Source organism: Falco rusticolus, chromosome 7 (assembly GCF_015220075.1).
Source record: "Falco rusticolus isolate bFalRus1 chromosome 7, bFalRus1.pri, whole genome shotgun sequence".
Lineage (NCBI taxonomy): Eukaryota > Metazoa > Chordata > Aves > Falconiformes > Falconidae > Falco > Falco rusticolus.
In genome coordinates this window covers 33010172-33032493 of record NC_051193.1, presented here as the reverse complement: position 1 = coordinate 33032493, position 22322 = coordinate 33010172, and the positions used below count along the sequence as shown (strand labels likewise).

General features: G+C 41.0%; 1 protein-coding gene across 2 annotated transcripts; it reads left to right on the top strand.

The window, feature by feature from the left end:
* Positions 1–7853: 7853 nt before the first annotated feature.
* ACTR10 (actin related protein 10) lies at positions 7854–21383 on the top strand. 2 transcript variants are annotated; one of them, XM_037395193.1, is made up of 13 exons: positions 7884–8001; positions 10197–10269; positions 10813–10895; positions 11936–12044; positions 14308–14415; positions 14779–14846; positions 15147–15226; positions 15633–15668; positions 17198–17277; positions 17368–17441; positions 17902–17983; positions 19411–19612; positions 20789–21383. In XM_037395193.1, exons 1-13 carry the CDS (start codon positions 7925–7927, stop codon positions 20968–20970), a joined length of 1254 nt encoding a protein of 417 aa, XP_037251090.1. In that variant the 5' UTR covers positions 7884–7924; the 3' UTR covers positions 20971–21383. The 2 variants fall into 2 exon arrangements, with proteins under 2 accessions (XP_037251091.1, XP_037251090.1); XM_037395194.1 differs by lacking the exons at positions 10197–10269; positions 10813–10895 and having other exon boundaries at positions 7854–8001.
* The last annotated feature ends 939 nt before the right edge of the window (positions 21384–22322 follow it).

Here is a 22322-nt window from a genome sequence, read left to right as displayed (position 1 = left end):
CACAGCAAGTTGAGAAACATCCATTCCTTTCCCTTCTTACCAACATTCTGATTTGAGACATTTTAGTGCAGTCCTCTATTGGTCTTGTTCTTCAATGTCTTCTCACCCCTCAGGTGAAATTCAGAAATTAAATTCAGATATAAACTGGTTTATTCTTCCATGCGGGTAGCGTAGCTGATAAAGAACATGGGACTCATGTCCCATTCCCAGCTCTAACTTGTTAGGTGACTTTCAAAACCAAACTTCACCACTTTCTGCCTTCATTTCCATTCTGTGAAATGGAAATAACAATACCTAATTTTTGTAAGAGTCCCTTATAAGATCTGTGTATTATTATAACAGCAAACTGTTGTATAAAGTAATAATACAATACAGTGGATTTCTTTAAAAGGTGATATGCCCATTGCAGCCTCATGGCACAAACCAAAAAGTACAAATAACATGTCCTAATTAAGAGGCTGGGTCAGTTAAAAATTTACATGAAGACACATTTTGTATGCATAAAATTAACTAAAAAAATCAATGTTCTGACATAAGTATACTGTATCTTATGATGCTACTCCTGGCATCTGCAATGATATCAGCTATCCTAAGTATGTCAGGACATGCCACAGAAGGTAAAGGTAATTTTAAAATAGTTACCATTAATTTTGCTGCTGAATAACTTTCCCAAATTGAATATTGGGGACATCCAGCACATAAAACAGTGCACATCTCCATCACACAATTCACCTTTACATCGGCTGGTAGCATCTGTTTTAAGGGATCCTGTTTTTCCCATTAAACAGCAAATATTGGAATGGTGTAGCAATGAGTCTAATTCAGGGAAAGTGAGAACAGCATCCCCTGTTACAGAGAGAGAAGTATGTTTAAAACAAGTCCACTCTGAAAAAGGTATCAGTAAGTTTATAGCCAATGAATTATTTCAAATGTAATCATGTTACAGATGAACAGGTTTCTTTTTCCTCCAACTGCAAACCTGATAAATGACGTTTGCAATTAAAACTCAACCTGGAATCAACTTGTATTCCTTTCTTCCATATTCCTCACCTAACATAATCAACTTGGATTCCTTGCTTCCATATTCCTCACCTAACAGAAAAAGGTGGCATTAACAGAAAAGCTCTGCAAGGCCAAGTGATGCCAGCCCAGCCCCGCTGCTGGCTGTGATTTATAGTAATTAGTCCTAAAAGGAGGCACAGGATCCAGCTTCTGCTTCCCCAGCTCTCATGATTCTGCAGGGCTCACAGAGCAGGGAAGCTGTGAAAACTTATTTTTGTCACTAAAGTCAGCAAATATGACTTGGAAAGTGCACAGCAACCAGATCTGCTGAGTAGGAAAGTGCCATTTTTACACAGTCACTTTTCAGAGTAGAACCAGGCTTTGCAGACTGCTCCAAGGTCATGGGAATCAGTTGCAGTTGTTCTGGGAATACAGCCCAGGAGGACCAATGTTCACCTCCATAACTGAATCACGCTACAGCCTTCACTCTTCTTCATATCCTTTAACAAAATCAATGCAGTTAACATCAAAGTACACCACATATTACAATTTTCCCAGAAATAAAGTGCTGAGGAAGCCATCCCCATACATATTGAAGTCTCAGCTAAAACGTGAACCATCTGTCAATTCCCTGTAGCGCCTGGGTATTTTTCCCCCCCGTCCTACATACTCCACTACAAAATTAGGCTGACAATAAAAAAAGCACTTGACACACCACCCCAAAGCGAGCTAACCCTAAGCATTGTTCTGACATTAAACCCTCAGCTTCTCCATCATCTTAAATATAGTTGTTCAGATAATACCCAGAGGGACCAAAAACTTCAGCTTTCATTTGCTTCTCAAAACTTGAGGTTAAATGAAATCCCTGAATCCAGGTTTTAAAGAAGTGCAGTTTGAGCACCGCCACTCTATCACTCACAGTATAGCCCTTTACTAAAACTAGCACCAAGGGTCTGAATCCCCCCACCACAGGGCTGAATGGGGTCTTCACCATGGCTAACACATGGTATCAGGATGTCTGGGTGGGAGGCAGACTGTGTTTTAGTGTGAAACAGCAATGCTCTCTATCCAGACACCACCAGTGATTCATTATTCCCCTTTGGGGGGATTTTAGGACAGTACAGACAGCTTTTTGGATGGTTATGAGCAAATGCACATTTTTGTGTCGGAAATATTCAAATCAATTAAGCTGAAATTGTACAGCAGACACCAGGTCCAGCTATTAACAGAACCTCATGCAGTAGAAAAACTATGGGCTTTCTTCCTCTTTCTCCTTTTGGAGAGCCAGTAAGTGGATCCCCTTGAATCCATTGCTGGAAAAAGATGAGGAGATACTGTGAGCTCCAGAAGCTACAACATATCTCCGAGCAATTGCTCTTTTATTATGTCTAAAGCTGGCCCTAAGTATGCAAGTACCTGATTTTGTGAGAAAAAATGGGTACGTGCCTCAGTTAGCATGTATATAGGGATTAAGGAGGCTTAAAAGTGAGTATACAGACTAAGCCATCCAATGTAAGGACACAAAAGACTGTTTATTTTATGACCAAGAAAAAATAATGCTTTGCTGTTGAAATATGCATAGGGTTCAGCTGAAATCTAAGTCTCTGCAGGGGTCCAGACAGGCATTTCAGCATTAAAGGGAACAGAATATTAGCTGGGCATGATGCCTCGTTGCTGTACCCATTCGGGCCTGCAGTGTTTATGCTGCAGGACACATTCTTTTATGTTTCCAATGTTTGCAAGTGCACTGTGGGGTTTAATTCAACTGAGAGCTGCCGTATTTCAGGACTCATACAGAAAAGTCATTTTCTTTATGAAAAATGTTCCCTTTTAACCCTCCAGGATAGTTCTGTAGCTGCCACCTCGAGGCACCAGCATTGCTTTCACCACCGCTCCTTGCAGATGAGTGCACAGTGCTGCTCTGTTACAATAACATGTCTGCGTGAGATTTGAAAAGATTTTTTGCTGCCAGTGGCTTCAATACCAACAGGGTCTTGAAAAAAAAAAGTAAAAAAGAAAAGGACTGCATTAGCTGAAAGGAACTGTCCGACAAATACTATATAAATCACAGTCTTCACTGATTTCAACGGGCTACTGTTATTTCTTGTATTTCTATATACTTATGCGACCTCTTCCTTGCTTGTCAGAGGACACCACCGCTCCCAAGAGTTGAAGGAACCGGCTGCATTCAGGGAACAATTTTTTATTGTATTAGGGAGATCCTGCTTCTTACTCCCCTCAACCTTCTGCTTACTAGCTGGCTTAATTGTCCTACCATCTCCTTAGACTGTGAATAATTATCTTAATTTATATTGTTATCTTGAATGTGTTTATAGTCTGATTCTTACAGGTTAACATTACCATCTGTTTCTTCAACAGTTGCATATCTGGGAGAGCGTGAGCACTTTTCCCATTATGCAAGCAGCTTCCTTGATTAAACCAGCACAGCATGGATGGATTTTGTTATGAAACGCTGGCACACTTCTAAGTCTCTGGCTTCTATTATCAATAAATTCTAGGCTCTGGAAAGATCATCCATTAAATTAAGCCACTTCTAAGCTGCAGCTTGCATTTCAGAACTCATGTTAACTGTGATTGATTGATTAATGTCATTTAAGAAAACATTTCCAATGGACTATAAAGATGGTGATGTGATTAGCAGTAAACTATGATCTTTCCTAACCCAGTGATAATTAGGAGGAAGCGATGGGCTGTGTATTTCAAGTATTTTTGTAAAACATATCTAAGTAATTATTTTTACATAAGACATTTAATTTAAAACATAAGCACAGTTCTGAAAACATGTAATTATGGCATGATAAGGTATCACAAACAGGTAAGATTTGGGATGAAAACAGGTGATGAAAACATTGTACTTTAATCATATAATATCTAAACCTTTACTCCAATTTTTAGACCTTAAGTATTTCAAGAGCAACAAAATTTAGTATCTTATATTAGTCTTTATAAGACCCCTATCACAGAGAGATTTGGGAGCATTTTACAGAATTTTAAAGCATGAAAATTCGCATGCTGGCAAGAGCATATTCTCACCAGGCACAGAAACTGCTCAACTTTCCTCCTGCTGTCCTTGAACAGTGATGGCAGACAGCACTCCAGTTAGTCACTCATCATAGAATCATGGAATGGCAGATTGGAAAGGACCTCAAGGATCATCTGGTCCAACTTTTCTTGGCAAAAGCACAAACTAGACAAGATGGCCCAGCACCTTGTCCAGCTAAGTCTTAAAAGTGTCCAGTGTTGGGCTATCCACCACTTCCCTAGGGAGACCATTCCAATGGCTGATTGTTCTCATTGTGAAAAATTTTCCTTTTGTGTCCAGTTGCTATCTCTCCAGGAAAACTTGGGAACTCTGGGGCAAGAAAGCCCAAATAGAGAACACTTCCTTGAATATAAGTCCCAGCTCTGTCAGGTGTTAATTCTAACTGAGCACATATCCTTGGTACACTGGGGTATGGCTCAACTATGGCAGAGTTAAGGTTCTATTGTGAGAATGACATTTAAACATATTTTTGGGCATTGTTGTTTGCATATGTTTTAAAGTTCAGCTGCATTTCCATATTCTGGAAGGGCATAAAAAACTAACCATAAAAAATTACAAAAACATTAAAAACATAAAACCACACAAAATCACAAGGCAATTTGATCTCTATTAGAATATTTAATTGCTACAGGCTTTTGTTTGTTTATTTGTTCGTGTGTTGGCACCCTCCACTGCTGCCTTGGCAATGATTCCTCCTCCTCCAGAATTCACTGGTTGTGTGCTGGTCCCATCACTACTTCTGCATCTCACATCACCACTACAGCCTTGTTCCTGATCCTCAGTTTTTCTCTCCAAGGAGAGGTAGCTGACAGGATGGGAAGCTGGTGATGGGTCGTACGGAGAGTGCATGGACTTATATTGAGTTGTGGGATAGTACCTGAAGGAGAGATATAAGGGTTTTTGAGGGATGCAAGGGCTTTGCAAAGAGTCTCCCCTGACTTCATCACTGCAGATTTCCCCTTCACACCCTTCTTGCACTCCCTCTGCACTGCCTGGATTCCTCATGTGTCCTCCAGATATACGGAGCCCTTCCAGGATGCCCATTTGCTTCAGCTCCTCTAGCCTGCACTCCTGCTCCGCACATACATGGACCTTCTCATCTTAGCTCTGCACTCTTGACCCCAGGTTGTAACCCAGGTGACTTTAGAGAAACCAGAAGCGGGGGAGGTGACAAGGCTGTGACAGGAGCCAAGGAGAAAGCAGTTATGCAGAGCTGCTAGTCCAACAGTGGGCTAGTGCAGAGGTTTGCTCAGGTGACAGAGCAGATGGTGGCAGCGACAGCTTTCGGTGTCTGATATCACTCTCACTCATCATCCAACTCTCGCACACTCCTCCACCTTCACAGATCCTAAATAGAACGTATGGATGTGGGACAAACAGCACTGCTGCAGAGTACCTGAAAAACACAGCATCTATGAACTACTACAGTGGCTCACAGCTCAGGTGGTTTGGGTTCAGTGGCAACAGAGCACATCAGTGTCATGACAGACTACTTTGAAATCCTGTTGCTTCATTAGTGCTCTTGCCCTCCTGCACTCAGTCTCTTTGGCTTGCCTGTCTAGCAATAAGCAAACGTCTAGACCCAAGTCACCAGTTAATCGCTTTTTTAATATTCATTTTGCTTCCCTGAAGAAGAAATGAGTCTCATGCACTTAGCTGATATAGACACTCTGTGACAGATCTTTTGGGACGTGATTAGGGCCACAGTTGCACACCTGGGCAGGCACTGACAATGCCTGAAGAGAGCTGATTTCACAGGTGTGGTTATTGTGAGGAAAGAAGAAGAAGAAGACTGGTAGGGGAAAGTAGCTGGTTGTTAGGAGTTGGATAAGCGCTACATTAGAAATCCCTCTCAAGTGATCCCAGATCGTCATTACACTAGCCAACATCTGTTATAAAATCACTTTTCCCCACTAGGGGATCAAGTCACAGGGAGACACGTATCACAAACAATATTAATTAGAACACCTTTTATTTATTAAGCTCTTACTATTAATAGAGTCCATCTGTTATTATTAATAGTAGATAACTGATCGCACACTTCAGTCACATACAGATGTTCTTTCTGTGTTCCAGCTGGAGAGACAGTTGGAAGGCCAACCCCAGCTATTTACCCAGAAATAGAGGCTCGTACTGACGTGCCAATGCTTCTAGGTGGGTGTTCACCAAGTCCCTCAAAGGGTGCCTTGGTTTTTTTGGGTGTATAGATAATCATTTTGTCTCTGTCAGCATAGCACAGCCACTGCCTTTGTGGATGCAGTTGGAGTCAGACAACCCATTGCTGACGCTGAGAGCCTTGCACGAATGCACCAAACTCTTGGACTCCTGAGTTTATCACCGGCAGATTCAGCAGGACTACTAGCCTGTGGGGATTATTAATTCTTGGGAGACTTTCATGTGCTGCCTTTTGGCATGTGCTTTTCCTCTCTTCAGTCTGGCTTTGGATAACTGTCTCTCCGTCCACACCCTGAGGTGCTTCTAGAGCCCATTCCCACAAACTCATGCTAAGGTGCTTTCATGACACAGCTACTTCAAACCAGAAATGTCAATACCATCTAAGCAAGGATGTGCATTTCAGTTTGAGTAACTTGTGAACAAGTGGTGACTGACCTTACCTGCAGCAGAGCTCACATTCACTTATAATACAGAGATGAAGATTATTCAGAAAAACTTAACATTTTCTAAGCCTGATGGAATTAAAACCTCAGCATTGACTCAAAGTCTTTTATTTTAGTATGTGGGCACATGCATGCTTTTCTACAGAGTTTTTTCTTTGCTCCAGGACTAAGATCTTGGTTTTGAGAGCCTGTAATTTTGTCAGGATTTGAAATAATAGTGTTCTCGCAAACTTTGTGAAATGTGGTTTGTTGTGGGGCTCTGTGATCTTGAAAGCCTGGACAGCAATATTCCCTTCTTTAAAAAACACAGGTGAAGGCAAACTGCAGCTGAACCAGCACGATGATACTTTCATGAAAATGGGTGAAATTGAGCCAATTTGAATTAGATTTTTAGCACTTGTGCCCCACCAGTTGGCTACCACCACAGCTGATCTACCTCTCTCTCTGATCATGAGACGCAGGTGAGCCAGTCTTGAAAGCATGGGTTACCATGGTGGTTATCATTTCTATCCTCACTGTATTTGTGGGCTTCTTTCTTCACTCTTGAACCACTGCTCTCTCGGACCAGTAAAGAGATGGGGCTTTTTTGCTCCCCTGAGACAACATTCATTTCTGTTTGAGAGGAAGGACACTACACCCTGAGGGTACCTATGCATTTGGCCTTGTAGTAAATGGCTCTTGCATTAAATCTGACGGCAGCCAGAGCACACGCTGCAGGGCTCGTGGTAGCTTTAAGTTTTCGCGAGGGCTTTAGAATACAAGAAATGGTTCGATGTATGGCTGGAAGGCACAGACAGGCGATGCTTGGTCCCTCTGAAATGAGCTGTGCGGTGTAAATTAACGCACCCCTACAGCACGGCCGCCCCAGCGTGCCTTTACCCTCCACCAGCTCCGAGCACCACAGCCATTTCCCTGGGGCAGGGCAAGCCCAAGCGCTGATCTCCTCACCGCAGCGAGGCCGCCCGCTCCCCCCGCCCCGCCTTCAAGCCAGCAACGGCGCCACCCGGGCTGTGCCTCAGGGACCTCGTCCGGCGGGAAAACCGCCCCTCCCCGCCCGCCGCCGGAGCGGAGGGGAGACCGCTGCGCGCCTGGCCCTCCCGGAGCGCTGCAGGGCGGGCGGCGGCGCGGGTCCGAGCAGGCGCCGCGGACAGCCCGCCGCGCCGGGGAGGAGGAAGGCCCCGCCGCGCCGGGGAGGAGGAAGGCCCCGCCGCGCCGCCGTTTGAGGGGGAGTGAGACCGCGATGCCGCTCTACGAGGGCCTAGGCAGCGGCGGTGAGAAGACCGCCGTCGTGATAGACCTGGGCGAGGCCTTCACCAAGTGAGTGGCGCTGCGCCTCCCGCCCCCCCCCCCCCCTTCTGTTGCGACAGGCTTCGCCGTGCAGCCAGTGTCGCGGCTGCGGGGCGGGCCTGCTGTCGCGATGGATAACTGTGCGGCTTTTTTTCCCCTCGCCCCTTTTCTGTGGTGATCTGCGTGGTACAAAGCCGACAGTATGCCTATTTTCGTACTCTCGTGTTTTAGATAAAGAAAGGGTAAAACTTGAGGTGCAAGCAGAAGTGCTCGGTCTTTAGTTATTTATGTTGTGGGCTAAAAACGTAGCCGTGCCTCTGCCCGCCCAATGCTAAAATACCCCGTTATGTTAGAAACCTCCAGGTACCTCCTTACTCGTGTCCAAGGTCCGTGCAGCCCTCGTGAAAAAGGGGCTGTTTAAGCAGTCGGCCCAGTGCCTGGAATTAAAATACTGTGGAAATGCTCCCAGGGTTTCAGTGGCCTGTGTGGAGAGGTGACCTGCATACAGAAAAAAAGATTGTCTTGTAACAAAAGCATACATTCAGGTGTATACCATATGTATATACATGTATACTATATTGCTATATAGTAATATAGTACTATATTACTATCCTAGGCCCCTGCCTGTGGCGGTGTGGATGTGTTTACCTCCTTGAAACCCTGAGGATTTCTCTGCTTGTCTAAAGAGGCAGGAGTCGCAGGAACAGGGTTTCTTGGTCAAACTTTGTTTTGTATTAAGTTGTACTTGCTTTCTTTCAAGTGATTGTGTAATTGCAGACCAGCAGGCAGGCTTTGTTACCTGGAAATCACTATGGTGTGGTTATGGAGAGGATTTAATAAAGCCTTCATGGATGGACATGAGCAATTCCAGAAGTGGCTTTTTGTGGATTCATGTCGTATTGTCGATCACAGGCTTTTCTCAGATCTGGGGCACTTGTGAAGTTTTATCCCATGGGCATTATTTGCCTATTAATATGCTCTCATGGAAAGGCATTTCCCCTGAATAGTCTGTTTTTAGGGTCTGTTTCCAGGCTTCATTCTTGTAGAAGAGATATCAACTTCATTATGACAGAAGTCTGTTCTTTTCCAAATAAGTCTGAAATTAACCAAAAGTTCAAAAGTTGTCAGGATGACAGGCAGGGACAACAGTTATACATACTGGGACCACACAAGTCTTTGGGAGACTAAGTTAAAAAATTAAATTCTGATTTGTGTCTATTTTCAGATTATTTTTCTGAAATGACCTGAAGAAACACATTGATAGTTGCCAAATATGAAAATAAAGTATTGACCTTTTACATTAAACATACTCAAAGTCCAGCAGCTTTGTAGGTTTCTACTAGTGTTTTCTGCTGCAGTTTTCTTCTGAGGTTTGTACTTAATAGGGGTGGCACTGGTGAAACAAATGTCAAGCACTGAGTTTCTTAAAACCAAATCTTGAATTTCTTTTGGTTTTGCCTTCTCCAGTCCATGGTTCTTGTGCCATTTAAGGTGCAACTGCTTTATGAAAACCGGATGGGTTTCTGAAAAGTTTGTTTTGAGGTTGCAGCTATTTTTATTATGTTGCATCTAAGCTGGATGCAGAGCTCTCGTGTTTTGTCGAGGCCTGGAGTATTAACCAGTCATCTCGAGGCAGTAATACCTTGTATCGCCCAGGATGCTTGTGAAGGTAATGCATTTCAGTGCTGGAAGTAGGAAAAAAGTGTCAGTGAAATGTTGCTGATCAGCAGCAAAATAGGCCATAGGACCTGCATGATTGTGATCATCACGTCTTTGTCTTCTGTTTCTTCGAAATAAGAGTCATAGAAGATGAGGGTTTAAAGATGTCATGATAACTTAATCTTGCCTTACTGAGAGTTTCAGTGAAAACTGTGGGACTGTATGGGGGATACAGGAAGATGGTTCTTTGGAAATTTAATAGGCAATGACGAAGGTTGCAGGTGTATGGTTATAAACAGAAAACTACTCGGTGGAAATTTGGAGGCGCATCAGAACTGAGCATTACAGTCCTTAGAGAAGTGAAGAAAACTTGTTTAATGTAGCTGAGAGGGAGTCAGTAAAAAGATATAAAATCTTTCTCATTCAAAAAGGCTAGATAGAAAAGCAATACACAAGACACCTCTTTGCAGTCACAGAGATATCCCTAATTAATTGCCTTTTGATTGCTAGACCCAGTGTATTAAAGAGTGACTCCAAATCATAAAGTTTTCAATATTTTCTTTTAGGTGTGGTTTTGCAGGAGAGACAGGACCAAGATGCATTATTCCTAGTGAAATAAAGAAACCTGATGTTGCAAAGGTAAACTATTTTACCTGAACAGTGTTACCTTTATAATGTTTGATATATGTTATGGTATAGAAGGAATTTGCAGATATGTTTTCTGTCCATCGTGGGCTATTTTTCATCATCTTGTAACTGCTGCTATTAAAAAATCATAACTAGATACAAGTAAGCATGATACCAGTGCTGGTGTTAATACATACTCATCACCCATGCAGCTTATGTTTGGGTCATTTCTTGAGAAATTTCTTTGCCTAGCTATGTGTTTGGGTTTTTTTTCATTAGTAGCGGATGGCAGCTTTGAAATACTAATGTTGAGATAAGATACCAGTACGAAAAATTAGCATGAATAAATTCTGGAGTTTAGTTATAGCGTGAGTTTATGAGATGCATTTTTAAGGACATAGAGCAAAATCAGGCAAGAGTGAGTACTTCTTTGTATGTATCAGATTATATGCGTTCATATATATTATCATATATATGTATTTATATATCATTTATATATTTATGTATAATCACTGCCTAGTATTTAAGCTAACTGTGGATATTTTTACTTTACAGCCTATCAAAGTTGTTCAGTATAATATTAATACGGAAGAGCTATATTCGTATCTAAAGGAATTTATCCATATGCTGTATTTCAGGTAACAGATACTTGAACGTTAGTTATGCAAGCCTTCTGCAGCTCTTTTCTGAGTAAATTGGGAGGTGTTAGAAGCGTGACTGAAGGCTGCTGTCTAGTTGAATTAAGAAAACAGAAACAAGATTTTGCAGGTGGCTGCCTGGCTGTGTTCTTGCAGGAGAAATTCAGTGGTGCTGAGATTCAGGTTATATTACAAAGAGTTAATGTTCTGCAGCATCAGTTGCTCTCTAGAAATAGAAAGTATTTTATAAGTTGCCTTTTAACTATGGCATTTATAAACTACTTGATAGAGAAGAGTCATTACCTAAGAAGTTACACTGATTTTGGTAGGGCTGAAGCTCATCTTATATTGGTGCAGAGCTCTTTCCATGTGAGAGTGGTTTGGAAGGAGGAATCTTAACCCGTGGAATGTTTTTACTCCAACATTACCTCTTTTTTTTGTATTTTTAGTACGATTAATGAATAATGAAGTTGGACTTAGTCTTTTCTCTTTACTTCCAGTCCTTATTTTCACACAGTAAAGAATCATCACTTGACACAGGGAAACCAGTACTTAATTTCTGTGTCTCAGATCTTCTGGTGAGGGTTGGTTTTGGGGTTTTTTCCCCCTGTCCTTGATCATTGCTTTCTATTTGAAATCAGGACAATTCCATCTTCTTCCACTGAAATGAGGACATCTGTATCGTCATTCTTCCTCTTTTATAGGCACACTATATGACACTGGACAAGGCATTAATGGCTATTATGCGTGACTATTTTTGCATTTCTTTATATTGATTTAGAAGGTTATAACAGGTATTCAGAACTAGAGTCTGCTGGAAGATAGCTCTGTAACTTGCTTTCTGTAACTCAGCTTCCTAACTTTCTTTTAGAAAAGTGTTAGGTTTTTTAGATTAAAAAGACTTGGGGATCTGCTGTAGAAATGCTACCTAAATGCATATTTTTAGGATTTTTGAGGAGAATGGAATATGAAAACAAGGTAGGTGTCATAATATGTGCTTAATCTTACCAGTTTTGTTTTACGTGTCTTGTCTGTTTTAGACATCTGCTGGTGAATCCCAGAGACCGGCGTGTTGTGATCATAGAATCTGTCTTGTGCCCTTCACACTTCAGAGACACGCTCACAAGAGTTCTTTTCAAGCATTTTGAGGTGTGTGTTTTACCTAACTACTGTATATGCTCAGCATAGCACTTGCTGGTAGAAATTTTATTTACAATCCCTACCAGATGCAGACAAAGAAATGAAAATAATGCCAAAAGAATGAGGGAGGCATAAAAAAGATGGAAAAAAGCAGGTGGTCATCTGGGGGGGTAGGGCTTGGAAATTGAGCTGAAGGCCATTTTTGTTCCATTCTGACTTCATGAGGCCACAAAACAGGAGCTATTAAGAAGAATCTGAAAGGTTTCTCTGGTTCATACAAAAATACAGCTCACATAGCACTGTTCCAGACAGATCAAGTAATCCCCATCGAGCACTGCCTGAAGCCAGAATATATTTAAACATTTGTTGGTGCTCCGTCAGCAAATCTCATGACTTCTACCAGAGTCAGTGTCTTTGCCTAATGTGATCTAACCCCTGGCTGTACCCTTTTAGATAAAAGCTTACCTGAAATTCATTCTCTTTTCTGCTAATCGGTCTTTTTGAAGAAAAGTCTGAACCTAATTCTTGCTTAGTTCTAACAGAAAATGTTTTGGAAGATGATTCCATAATTCTTCAATTCAGGTAGAACAAAGATTAAGGTTCTTCTGTAAAAAGTGGTGAAACTGCTTTGTGTGCAGTACTTCTTCACTGTGCTTCGACAACACAGTTTACCAACTAATCTTAAACTTCTGCATAGTTCTCTCCTACTATAGATAAAGTTTTCTGATGACTTGAAATTGCTGAAACATTTGAGTGATTTGGATTGGTTTTTTCCGAATCCCCTTACAAGAAAAAAACACATCTCAGATAAAGCACTCCCATGCAGAATTGGTTGTTGAAAATGACTTGTGACTTGGAAAGTTGTATTTTGATGGAGAGACTTCGTAACCTGTTAAGCCAGCTAATACTGCTGTGAGGTTGTTGTGGCTTAATGTCACCCGGTAATTAAGTGCTCGCTCATTGCCCACTCACCCAAGGGGGTGAGGAGGAGAATTGGAAAAGAGTGTAAAACTTGAGGGTTGAGATAAGAACAGTTTAGTAATTGAGATAAAATAAAAACAAAGGAACAATAATAATAGTAATAACAATAACAGAATGAAGAGGAGGGAGAAGGAGAGAGGAATGAAATCCAAAGGGAAAGGAGAAAAGAAAACTTGTGACACATAGTACAGCTGCTTGCCACCTGCTGACTGATGCCCACCCAGTCCCCAAGCAATGATTGGCAGGCCCTGGCCAACCCCCCTAGTTTATATGCCAAGCATGATGTGCCATCCTATGGAATGGCCTTTTGGCTAGTTCAGGTCAGCTGACCTGGCTGTGTCTCCTCCCAACTTCCCGTGCTCCTTCAGCCCTCTCTCTGGCAAGGTCTGAGAAACTACAGAGTCCTTGACCTAGTACAAACACCACTCAGCAACAACCAAAAACATCAGTGTGTTATCAACATTGTTCTCACACCAAATCCAAAACACAGCACTGCACTAGCAACTAAAAAGAAAATTAACTCTATCCCAGCTGAAACCAGGACAGAGGTTAGTTCTCTCTGGCTAGTATTTCCATTTGGTGCAAATAATAAGGGTGGCATATTAATACAGCCTCAATATTACAACTTGTTTCTTCGGGCTAAGTATTGTTGATGTTGCCCTTAAATCCAAGATTTACTGAACCTGCTCGTTTAATTCATGCTTCAAAGTGTTCCATTAAAGGAACTGTCTCTGTCTAGTAAACTTGATTTATGGAATTCTGGGAGAAGAAAGTAATTCTTGTGTAATTTGGACTTGAGTTTCCACATTGCTTTTGGGAGAGTGTTTTAAAATGGCCTCTTCTGTGAGTTTGTGTGCAACAGTGCATTGTCATAAAGGCACGCTTTTATGGGTTTTCTGGCACCTTTGTTCACATCTTCAAGTCCTTATTACAACATTTCAAGTAGCTCTTTTAGTTTCTTTGATTTCTTTTCAATGACGATGGCAGTAAGAAACCTGGTGTAGGACTTAAGATGAGTTCAGTAATTAACACTTTTCTTACGAGCCCATTCCAAGGTTCGTTGTTAGTGAAGTAACTGGTACGTACCACAGACAAGTGTAGAATCCTGTTGGGCTTTGTTTGTTATTATGCAACCTTTAAAACTAAATGAAAAATGCTTACCTCAAGATAAAGTTGCCTGGGTTTTCTTTTAATATGACATTTGGAGAAAACATCAGTGCTTTGGGTGATTTGTTTCTGTCTTCCCCCCCACTCCCCCCTTCTGTTAATTGTCCTTTTGGTTTCCATGTAGGTACCTTCCGTTTTGTTTGCTCCAAGTCATCTAATGTCTCTTCTGACACTTGGGATCAATTCTGCCATGGTGCTAGACTGTGGATATGCAGAAAGCTTGGTGCTGCCTGTATCCTTCATAATACGCAAACAAAATTTTCACCAGTAGGGCTGTTGTGACAACATATTTTTATAGACTTCAAGTGTGCTAAAAAGTAATAGGAACAGATCAGGCAGTTTGGGTTTTGACTGTAAGATACCATGATGTGTGGAATCTTTTCACAGCTGGCATGCTAAATCTGTGTTCCCTCAAAACTTGGGAAGGCTGGTTCATAACTTCAGACTTTATATAATAGAGATTAATTGTAGAGAAAAGCAGTTAGAAAGTGTTTCCAATAGCTAATGCAAGAGATTGTTGAGAGGAAAAAACATGTAGTTCCAGCAGACTGAAAACTCCTAAACAAAAAAGGAGAATTTCCTGAGCGTCATGTAGATATATGAAGGAATTCCAATTCTGAGCTGCTGGGGTTCTCTTCCCCTGGGAGGAAAGGCTATCCACAAGTAAGTTCACAGTTACACATTCCACTTTACTGATTTATTTATGAAAGCTCATCTTTGACTAATGAACAAAGATTCCTGCTGAACTTGACTTAAATCACAACTGTTACTGTGATAGTGTCTGATTTGTAAAGTTACTGCTGTTTGGCTTTTGTTGATGTAGTAGAAGCTGTAGAAATCAATCTGTTTCAGTTTATATTTAGAAGAATGTAACTGAAGGGAATAAATAACGTCCCTTAAGCATAATACAGAGAATCAGCCTGAATTAATAACTATCTACTAACTTCCCGTGCCATGTTTTAGGGAACTGGAATATCAGTTGTTGGAGCAGTGCACAGTTGACACAGGATTAGCCAAAGGACAGAGCCTTCCATCCGTGATGGGTAAGGTCTGTTTGATGTAGCATATGTGAACTTGCACTGGGGAAAGTGGGTTAATATTAACAGTAAATAAAATTATTTTAGTATTCACCACATCTTATGTGATCTACTTTCAGGATTTGTTTCTCTGTATTTAACAGGTATATTATTTTTATGATAAGCCACTCATAGCAGCAGGTTTGAATGAAGGCTGAGGTAAAAGTTCTGTAGTAATTTTTCAGCCTGTTGTGAGAGAAGACATACTTTTTATTTCTGTTCTTAATAGTCTTTCTTCCCTAGAAATCTTTAAAAGCTCTTGTCAAAGTGAAATTTTGATGTATTAAATGTAATTCAAACTTAGTTTCATTCTTAAGTTCTCTTTCTACACTTAACAACCTAGAACAAAAGCTTTTTACTTTTTTTGTTTCAGGCTCAGTTCCAGAAGACATAGTAGAGGATATAAAAGGTAAAATTTTCTGCTTCATGAAACTAGTTCTTATATTGTTCAGTAGGGTGTGATAACAACAAGTGTGCAATACTTCATATTTAGGAATTTATTTTATCTTCTCTGTTTACCATGTTTCTTACCTACTGGAAGAACTTGCAGTGTTCTTCCTCTTTGAAAGCAAAACCAAAATCATGTTGAATTTCTCTTTCACATTTAGCCTATGTGTTGTTCAGATGTAGCTCAGACACATTAGGTAGACCGGTGCAGAAAGAGTATTACGCTATTGTATGTATCCTGTGACCAGGAGGTCAGGTTAACGTTGTGTTGCATTTTTTAACTACCGACATTTTGTTTGCATATGAATGTGTACAGTGTGTACTCTACATGGAACTTAGAGTTAGCAGATGTTCAAAACCTGTTACCATAAATCTGTTTTGTTTGCAAACGCAGCATTTAAGTAGTCATAACATCATGACACAAGAATATTTCAAGTGAGGTTTGTTTATAAATTAACTAGGAAGGCTCAATTTTCCTGAAAGTCAATTTTGAAAAAAAAAAAACCCTATGTAGAAAAGACATTTTGGCATGTTAATCAGGTAGGCAAGATGAGCCAAGGACTACATTTACACCAGAAAAAATAGAGTCTATCTTTGGGCAGAACTTGGATGAATTCCTATGTAATGTTTCATGTGCAACATATATAAAAATATATATAATCATAGGAAATAGCAACGAGTATGTATCTCTTGGGCCAAATTAGGAAGAAATGCATCAGTCAAATGCAAAATAAGTAATATGAAGCTGGTGCTATGTCAAGTGGAAGTTGCATTTCTAATTCCTGGACTTGAACGCAATTTGCTGATCAGTTGTCCTTTTACACAGTCTTTTGGAACCAGATATAATATGCTAGGGTTGGAATTGTGAGTGTCTGTGTATTGAGGGGTGGTTTCTTTGTGATATCCATTTATGAAGAAGATGCTTATTTGACCAGATACAAATAAATAAGTATATAATAACACTAACAGCTGGGATACAAATTAAATTGTGCTCTATCAGTGTTGCCTGAAGAAAAAAACCCACCACAACCAACCTCTGGAATTCTTAGGGTGCTGAAGAATTGCCTTAGGAAAAATATTGTATGATTCCAGCTTCTTTAGAAAATGAGCAGTGTCTCATTTGAAGCCATGGTGCAAGACCTGCAGTGGCATGTTTGACAGCAGAATACAAACCCTGGCACATTGTGGTAGCCAAAAGCACAATTAGTAATATCGCTGTGTCTTAAAATCTTATGTACCTTGTGTGAGAAAGAAATCTTGCCTGTCCTAGCATAGTTTCAGTGTCGGCTTCATTTAAATTCATGGTCTAGATAGCATCTGAACTCTGTTAAAGCGTAGAGACCATTTTTTCTTTGTATTTATCTGATGGTGTCTTGGACCAGCAAGGGCCTAAGGTGTGTGTTCTCTAAATTAAGCAAAATTATTGTCTTTATTGGTAATGAAGGGATCCAGCAAAGTCTGTCTTCTGCCCCTTTCTTTTCTTTTATGAAGTCCGCACTTGTTTTGTGAGTGATCTCCAACGAGGACTGAAAATCCAAGCAGCCAAGTTCAACATTGGTGGCGGTGCTGAGGTGGGTGGAAAATAAAGCTTATCCTGGTCTTTTGAAGTGGATGTAGCCTTTTGGGCCTCTAAAATAATGCACGTATGTTATTATTTCTAGCGTCCTTCACCACCTCCAGATGTGGACTATCCTTTAGATGGAGAAAAGATTCTCCATGTAGTTGGCCCTATCAGGTAAGAAATACTGTAGCAGAGTATTTATTTTTAGGAGGGTGTGTTTTCAACTCTAAAAGCACATTAATTTTCATAAAATTGAATTTCAATGAAACACTTGCATATGCTTTTAATGCCTCATAAATTAAGGGTTTGTGCTGGGCACAGTGCAAGCCCATGACAAGAGGTGTCAGGTTCTCCAGAGAGCTCACAGTTGAAGATGAGAGTAAACAGATTGCTGGGATGGGGGAAACAGAAACAGAGTTTTAATGCATGATGATGAGACAGGTTTAACGAAGTGAACGGGGCATTCATTGTGTCCTCCCTGTTGGCACTGCCTGGTGCATGGACTGTATGACAGATGTGGTGATGTTGTTTTGTCAGCAGGAAGTCTGTGGTTATTTCCAGCTCTGCTGTTCATGAGTGTTAGCTCATAGTGTAGTGTTGCTTCTCATTAACACTTGTTTCCTGTCTTCAACAGAGACTCTGTTGTTGAAATACTGTTTGAACAGGATAATGAAGAGACATCTGTTGCCACTTTGATCTTAGATTCACTTGTTCAGGTATCTATATATTATAAACAATTTATTGAATGCCTTCAGCCTTAGAGAATCTGCTGTTATAAATTACTCTTTCTAGAGTAACACCATTCTGACTGCAGGTTGCGGTTGGTTGAAAACATTTCACAGCATGACTCCTAGCGTTCTGCCACTTGAATTTCTGCGGGGTAGTAAGTCACCATGTGTCATCCACTCTGTGATTGTTTTCTTACTCTTTGTTGTACTGCAGCATGTGTAGGACAGTTTTCTAAGAAAGCAGTGCTCACTCCTCAGCAAAAGTAAAAACCTAGCTTGCGCTTGTTTGGGGGTGGGGCTCTACATATGTAATGATGATGGAGTGACTAATACTTGGTGTTGTAGGAATCACGCTGCTTAAACTGAAATGACACAGGATTCTTTTTCTTCTTTTTTCAAGGTGTTTTCCTCAGTTAGACTGAGTCCTGCAGACTTCTGGTTTTCCTAAGACAGAATAAAATTAATTTGGACATCTCTATTACAGGCAGCATATTAGATTCGTTCTTGGCATATACAAACACTTCATTTCTTGTTAGGAAAATAATGCATTAGGAAAACACTATACATGGAAATTTTCATTATGTGATGGTGTACATGTGTTAATTAAAGTTGACTTCCTGTAGTTATCACTGCCATTTAAATTAGTTTGCTGAGATATAATTTGTTGGAGAGTCATAGGCTTGGATGATGTAACTAACGTTTCAATTAGAAATCCTTATGAAAACAAATAGTTTAAATCTGTGCCTTGACCCCTCACCTCTGTACCTCTAGGCATTTACCTTGCATCACTCTTTGGCAGAGAGAAATGTTAAATTAAAAAGTGTTAAATAGCATCCAGTTACTTCCTGTGGACAAGAGGACCACAGCAGTCTGGAATATTTTTCAGAGGGATAGGGCAGATCTGTTTGTGAGGCGCAGAACTGACAAAGCTTGGTCTTCTCATGCCTTTGTGTCTTCTGGTTGGATTATCTGATGCCTAAAGCAAGCTCCAGCAGAAACCTTTTCTGCCACTGAGACTTCTATAGTACCTTTTTCCGACATGGAGCTAAAAAGGGTCAGTCTCGTATGTGTTTTCCCTCTCTGAGAGCACTGGTTGAGGCTTCACCTCTCTCTGACACATCTTCTCACAGAACTCTGGGAATTATTGGCACTCATAACCTCTGTCCTCTGTTGTCTTGGCCTCTCTCAGCTGAAGGGCTTTACAGGCACTCGCAATGTGCCCATGAAAGCCTCAGATGGGCAGTTCCTAAGCCTTTTCTTGGGAAGTCTGGGGAAAAATTATGTTTGTTATGTTTCAGCCAGGTAGTGGAAGTGCACAGAAAGACTGACTGAATTTCTAACAGACCTCTGAATGCTGGTTTGTGCAACTTGAGTTAAAATGTGTGGTTTTGTATTATTATTCCTCTTTGCATTAGTGTCCAATAGACACCAGGAAGCAGCTGGCAGAGAACTTGGTAGTTACTGGTGGCACTGCTATGTTGCCAGGATTCCTTCACAGGCTTATGGCTGAAATTAGATACCTGGTAGAGAAACCAAAATACAAAGAAGCACTTGCCACTAAAACCTTCAGAATTCATACTCCACCTGCAAAACCCAACTGTGTGGCCTGGCTGGGAGGTAAGAATGAAAACACTACTAAGCAAAGGTACAAAGTGAAAAACAGACCTTCCAAGTGAGATTTGTAATGAATAAATAGCTGTAAAAGTTAGTAGAACTGAAATCAAGCTGCACTGGAGCTCTTTGGAATCGTTACGCCCTTCTGAAAGAAATTGTGTGGAGTAAAGCACGCTCAGGGACATTTGGAGCGCAGAATGGTGCTGCAGGTTATAGGAGCTTTAAATAGGTGATGAGCAATTTGAAAGAGGTGTGGAAGATAAGGTGTTGACTCAAGTGCAGTACAGGGGTACCACCATGTTGTGACACAAGTAAAGTAATTAGACCAGAGACCTTCTGCGTGTGGGAAGATCTGCCTATTGAAAAAGCAAGTTTAATTACTGAGGAGCTGTGAGCTATGGAGACACCTGAGGCTGCTAACTCCCTGTGCTGTTTGCAAGTGCCAGTAACAAATACAGCACATCTGTGATGGGTTTTGGATGCTGTACTCGTGAGTCAGAGAAATGGTAGGGCTTTGCATTGCTAGCAACTCCTCAGAAATGTTCTCAGGTTGATAAGAATTCATGCTTTTCCAAGCTTTTGGTTACTAAGTTGAGCCCAACTGGTATGTGTGAGAAACTAACCTTAACTGTAAAGGTAGATATTTTATTTCTATATGCTTTGAAAGGTAGATGTTTATAAACTTTTGGTTTTAAAACCTTTTGAGTCCACTTCTAAGATTAGCAAACAAGAATGACTTATGCACCAAGTTCTCTCATACTTTTCTTTACTGGCAGTGCTAGTCAGCTGCTGCAGTCTTGAATCATGTAAACTTCTTATGCGTATTGTGTGATGCACTTTCTGGGGAGAGGAAGTTTTCTTAAACACAAGGTGGTTTGTTTGAAGTGCTTAAAATAAAAACTTCTAGGAAGCTTTGTCATAAGAAGCAGGTCAACTAGGCCAGTTTAGCTGTCAGCAGAGACTACATGATTCTTTGTTTTCAGTTACTTTCGGGGACATAAATGGAAGCAATTTGGGACTAGCTGGGCTACTGACAAGGAAAGTGGTTATATCCTTTCATTCCTTTAATTTTGGGGACAGAAATGAAAAAAAACTGTTGGGATTCTTGGTGGGAAGAAGTAGAAAAAGAAATTCAGTACATCAAATTAATGCAACTTCTCACCACCTCCAATAATGCAGGAGCCATTTTTGGAGCACTTCAGGACATACTTGGGAGTCGATCTGTGTCCAAAGAATATTACAGCCAGACAGGCCGCATACCTGACTGGTGCTGCCTTAATAATCCTCTGCTGGAAATGATGTTTGATGTTGGAAAAGCACCCCCACCATTGATGAAGAGGGCCTTTTCTACTGAGAAATAAGCACCTAAATGCTACACAAGGATTCTCCTCTGTTTCAAGTACGTGTATGTGCATTGGTTTGGGAATTTTATTAATAAAGTAATTTGTGTGTAACACTATTAAATATGAACACTGTGAATGTTTTCAGGCAGTATGGTGGTGGTTACTAACACTATATAAAACCATGTCCAGTTACAGTTTAAAAACTTAACTCTGGAAACTGATGTTTTGTCCTGTTCTGAAGAAATTCTTTACCATCATGAGTTGTAGCCTACTGAGTTGTTTATTTATGTGTACAATAAATGGCATTGCTGGGGGAATTTAAGATACTTTGATTTTAAATATGCTTAGAAGAATGAAGGGCAGTCTACTATGGGAAACATCTATGGATCTTCTTTCTGCCAAGTTCTATATTAAAATATTCCAAGCTTGAATCATGTGTGAGGAAATGTTTTGGGGCTTTTTAGCAGAGGGGGGGGAACAATATTTCCCCTGGACACAGCCCTGTTGTTAGAGTTTTAGCAGAGGACTCTTCTGCCTGTAATTCCCACAGTTCTAAGCTAGAAACTCGCCCAGTGTCTCTCCTCCAAGACTTCAACCATGTAAAACTTATAAAGAGGAAATCTTTAACCTCTTATTAAAATGTCCACTTCAGAAGTCACTTCTTTGCCCTCCTTCCCCCCATCAGAAATATTAAACTTTATTGTCACACATTTGGATATTAGCACTACATTTAGGAATTGTTGGCTCTGTCATGTTTTAACCCCAGCCAGCAGCCAAGCACCATGCAGCCGCTCACTCGCTCTGCCTTCACTCAGAGGGATGGGCAGGAGAATCAGAATGTGAAACTTGAGGGTTGAGATAAGAGCAATTTAATAGGTAAAGCAAAAGCCACACATGTAAGCAAAGCAAAACAATTCATTCACTGCTTCCCCCAGGCAGGCAGGTGTTCAGCCATCCCCGGGAGCGCAGGGCTCCAGCACGCCTGACAGTTACTCGGGAAGACAAACGCCATAATGCCAGATGTCCCCGCCTTTCTCCTCCTTCCCCCAGTTTATACACTGGGCATGGCGCCATATGGTATGGAATACCTCTATGGCTAGCTTGGGTCAGCTGTCCCAGCTGTGTCCCCTCCCAATTTTCCATGACCATCCAGCCCTCTTGCTGGCAGAGCCCAAGGAACTGAAAAGTCCTAGATTTAGTGTAAACGTTACCTAGCAACTGTGGAGTGGCTAGACACAATGGGCATATTATGAGCAATCCAGACCAAGTAACTGTGTTGTAATAGCAGGCCAAAGTTGTAGCAAGTTGCAGCTGTTGTGAAGGACAGATTGTATCTGAACCTTCCACGTCAAGCAACAACTAAAGGATGC

Coding starts and splice junctions, on each gene's coding strand:
- ACTR10 (XM_037395193.1), top strand. CDS start 7,925: ATGCCGCTCTACGAGGGCCTAGGCAGCGGCGGTGAGAAGACCGCCGTC. Junction 17,278..17,367: donor ACATTGGTGGCGGTGCTGAG/GTGGGTGGAAAA, acceptor TATTATTTCTAG/CGTCCTTCACCACCTCCAGA. Junction 19,613..20,788: donor CTGTGTGGCCTGGCTGGGAG/GTAAGAATGAAA, acceptor CCAATAATGCAG/GAGCCATTTTTGGAGCACTT.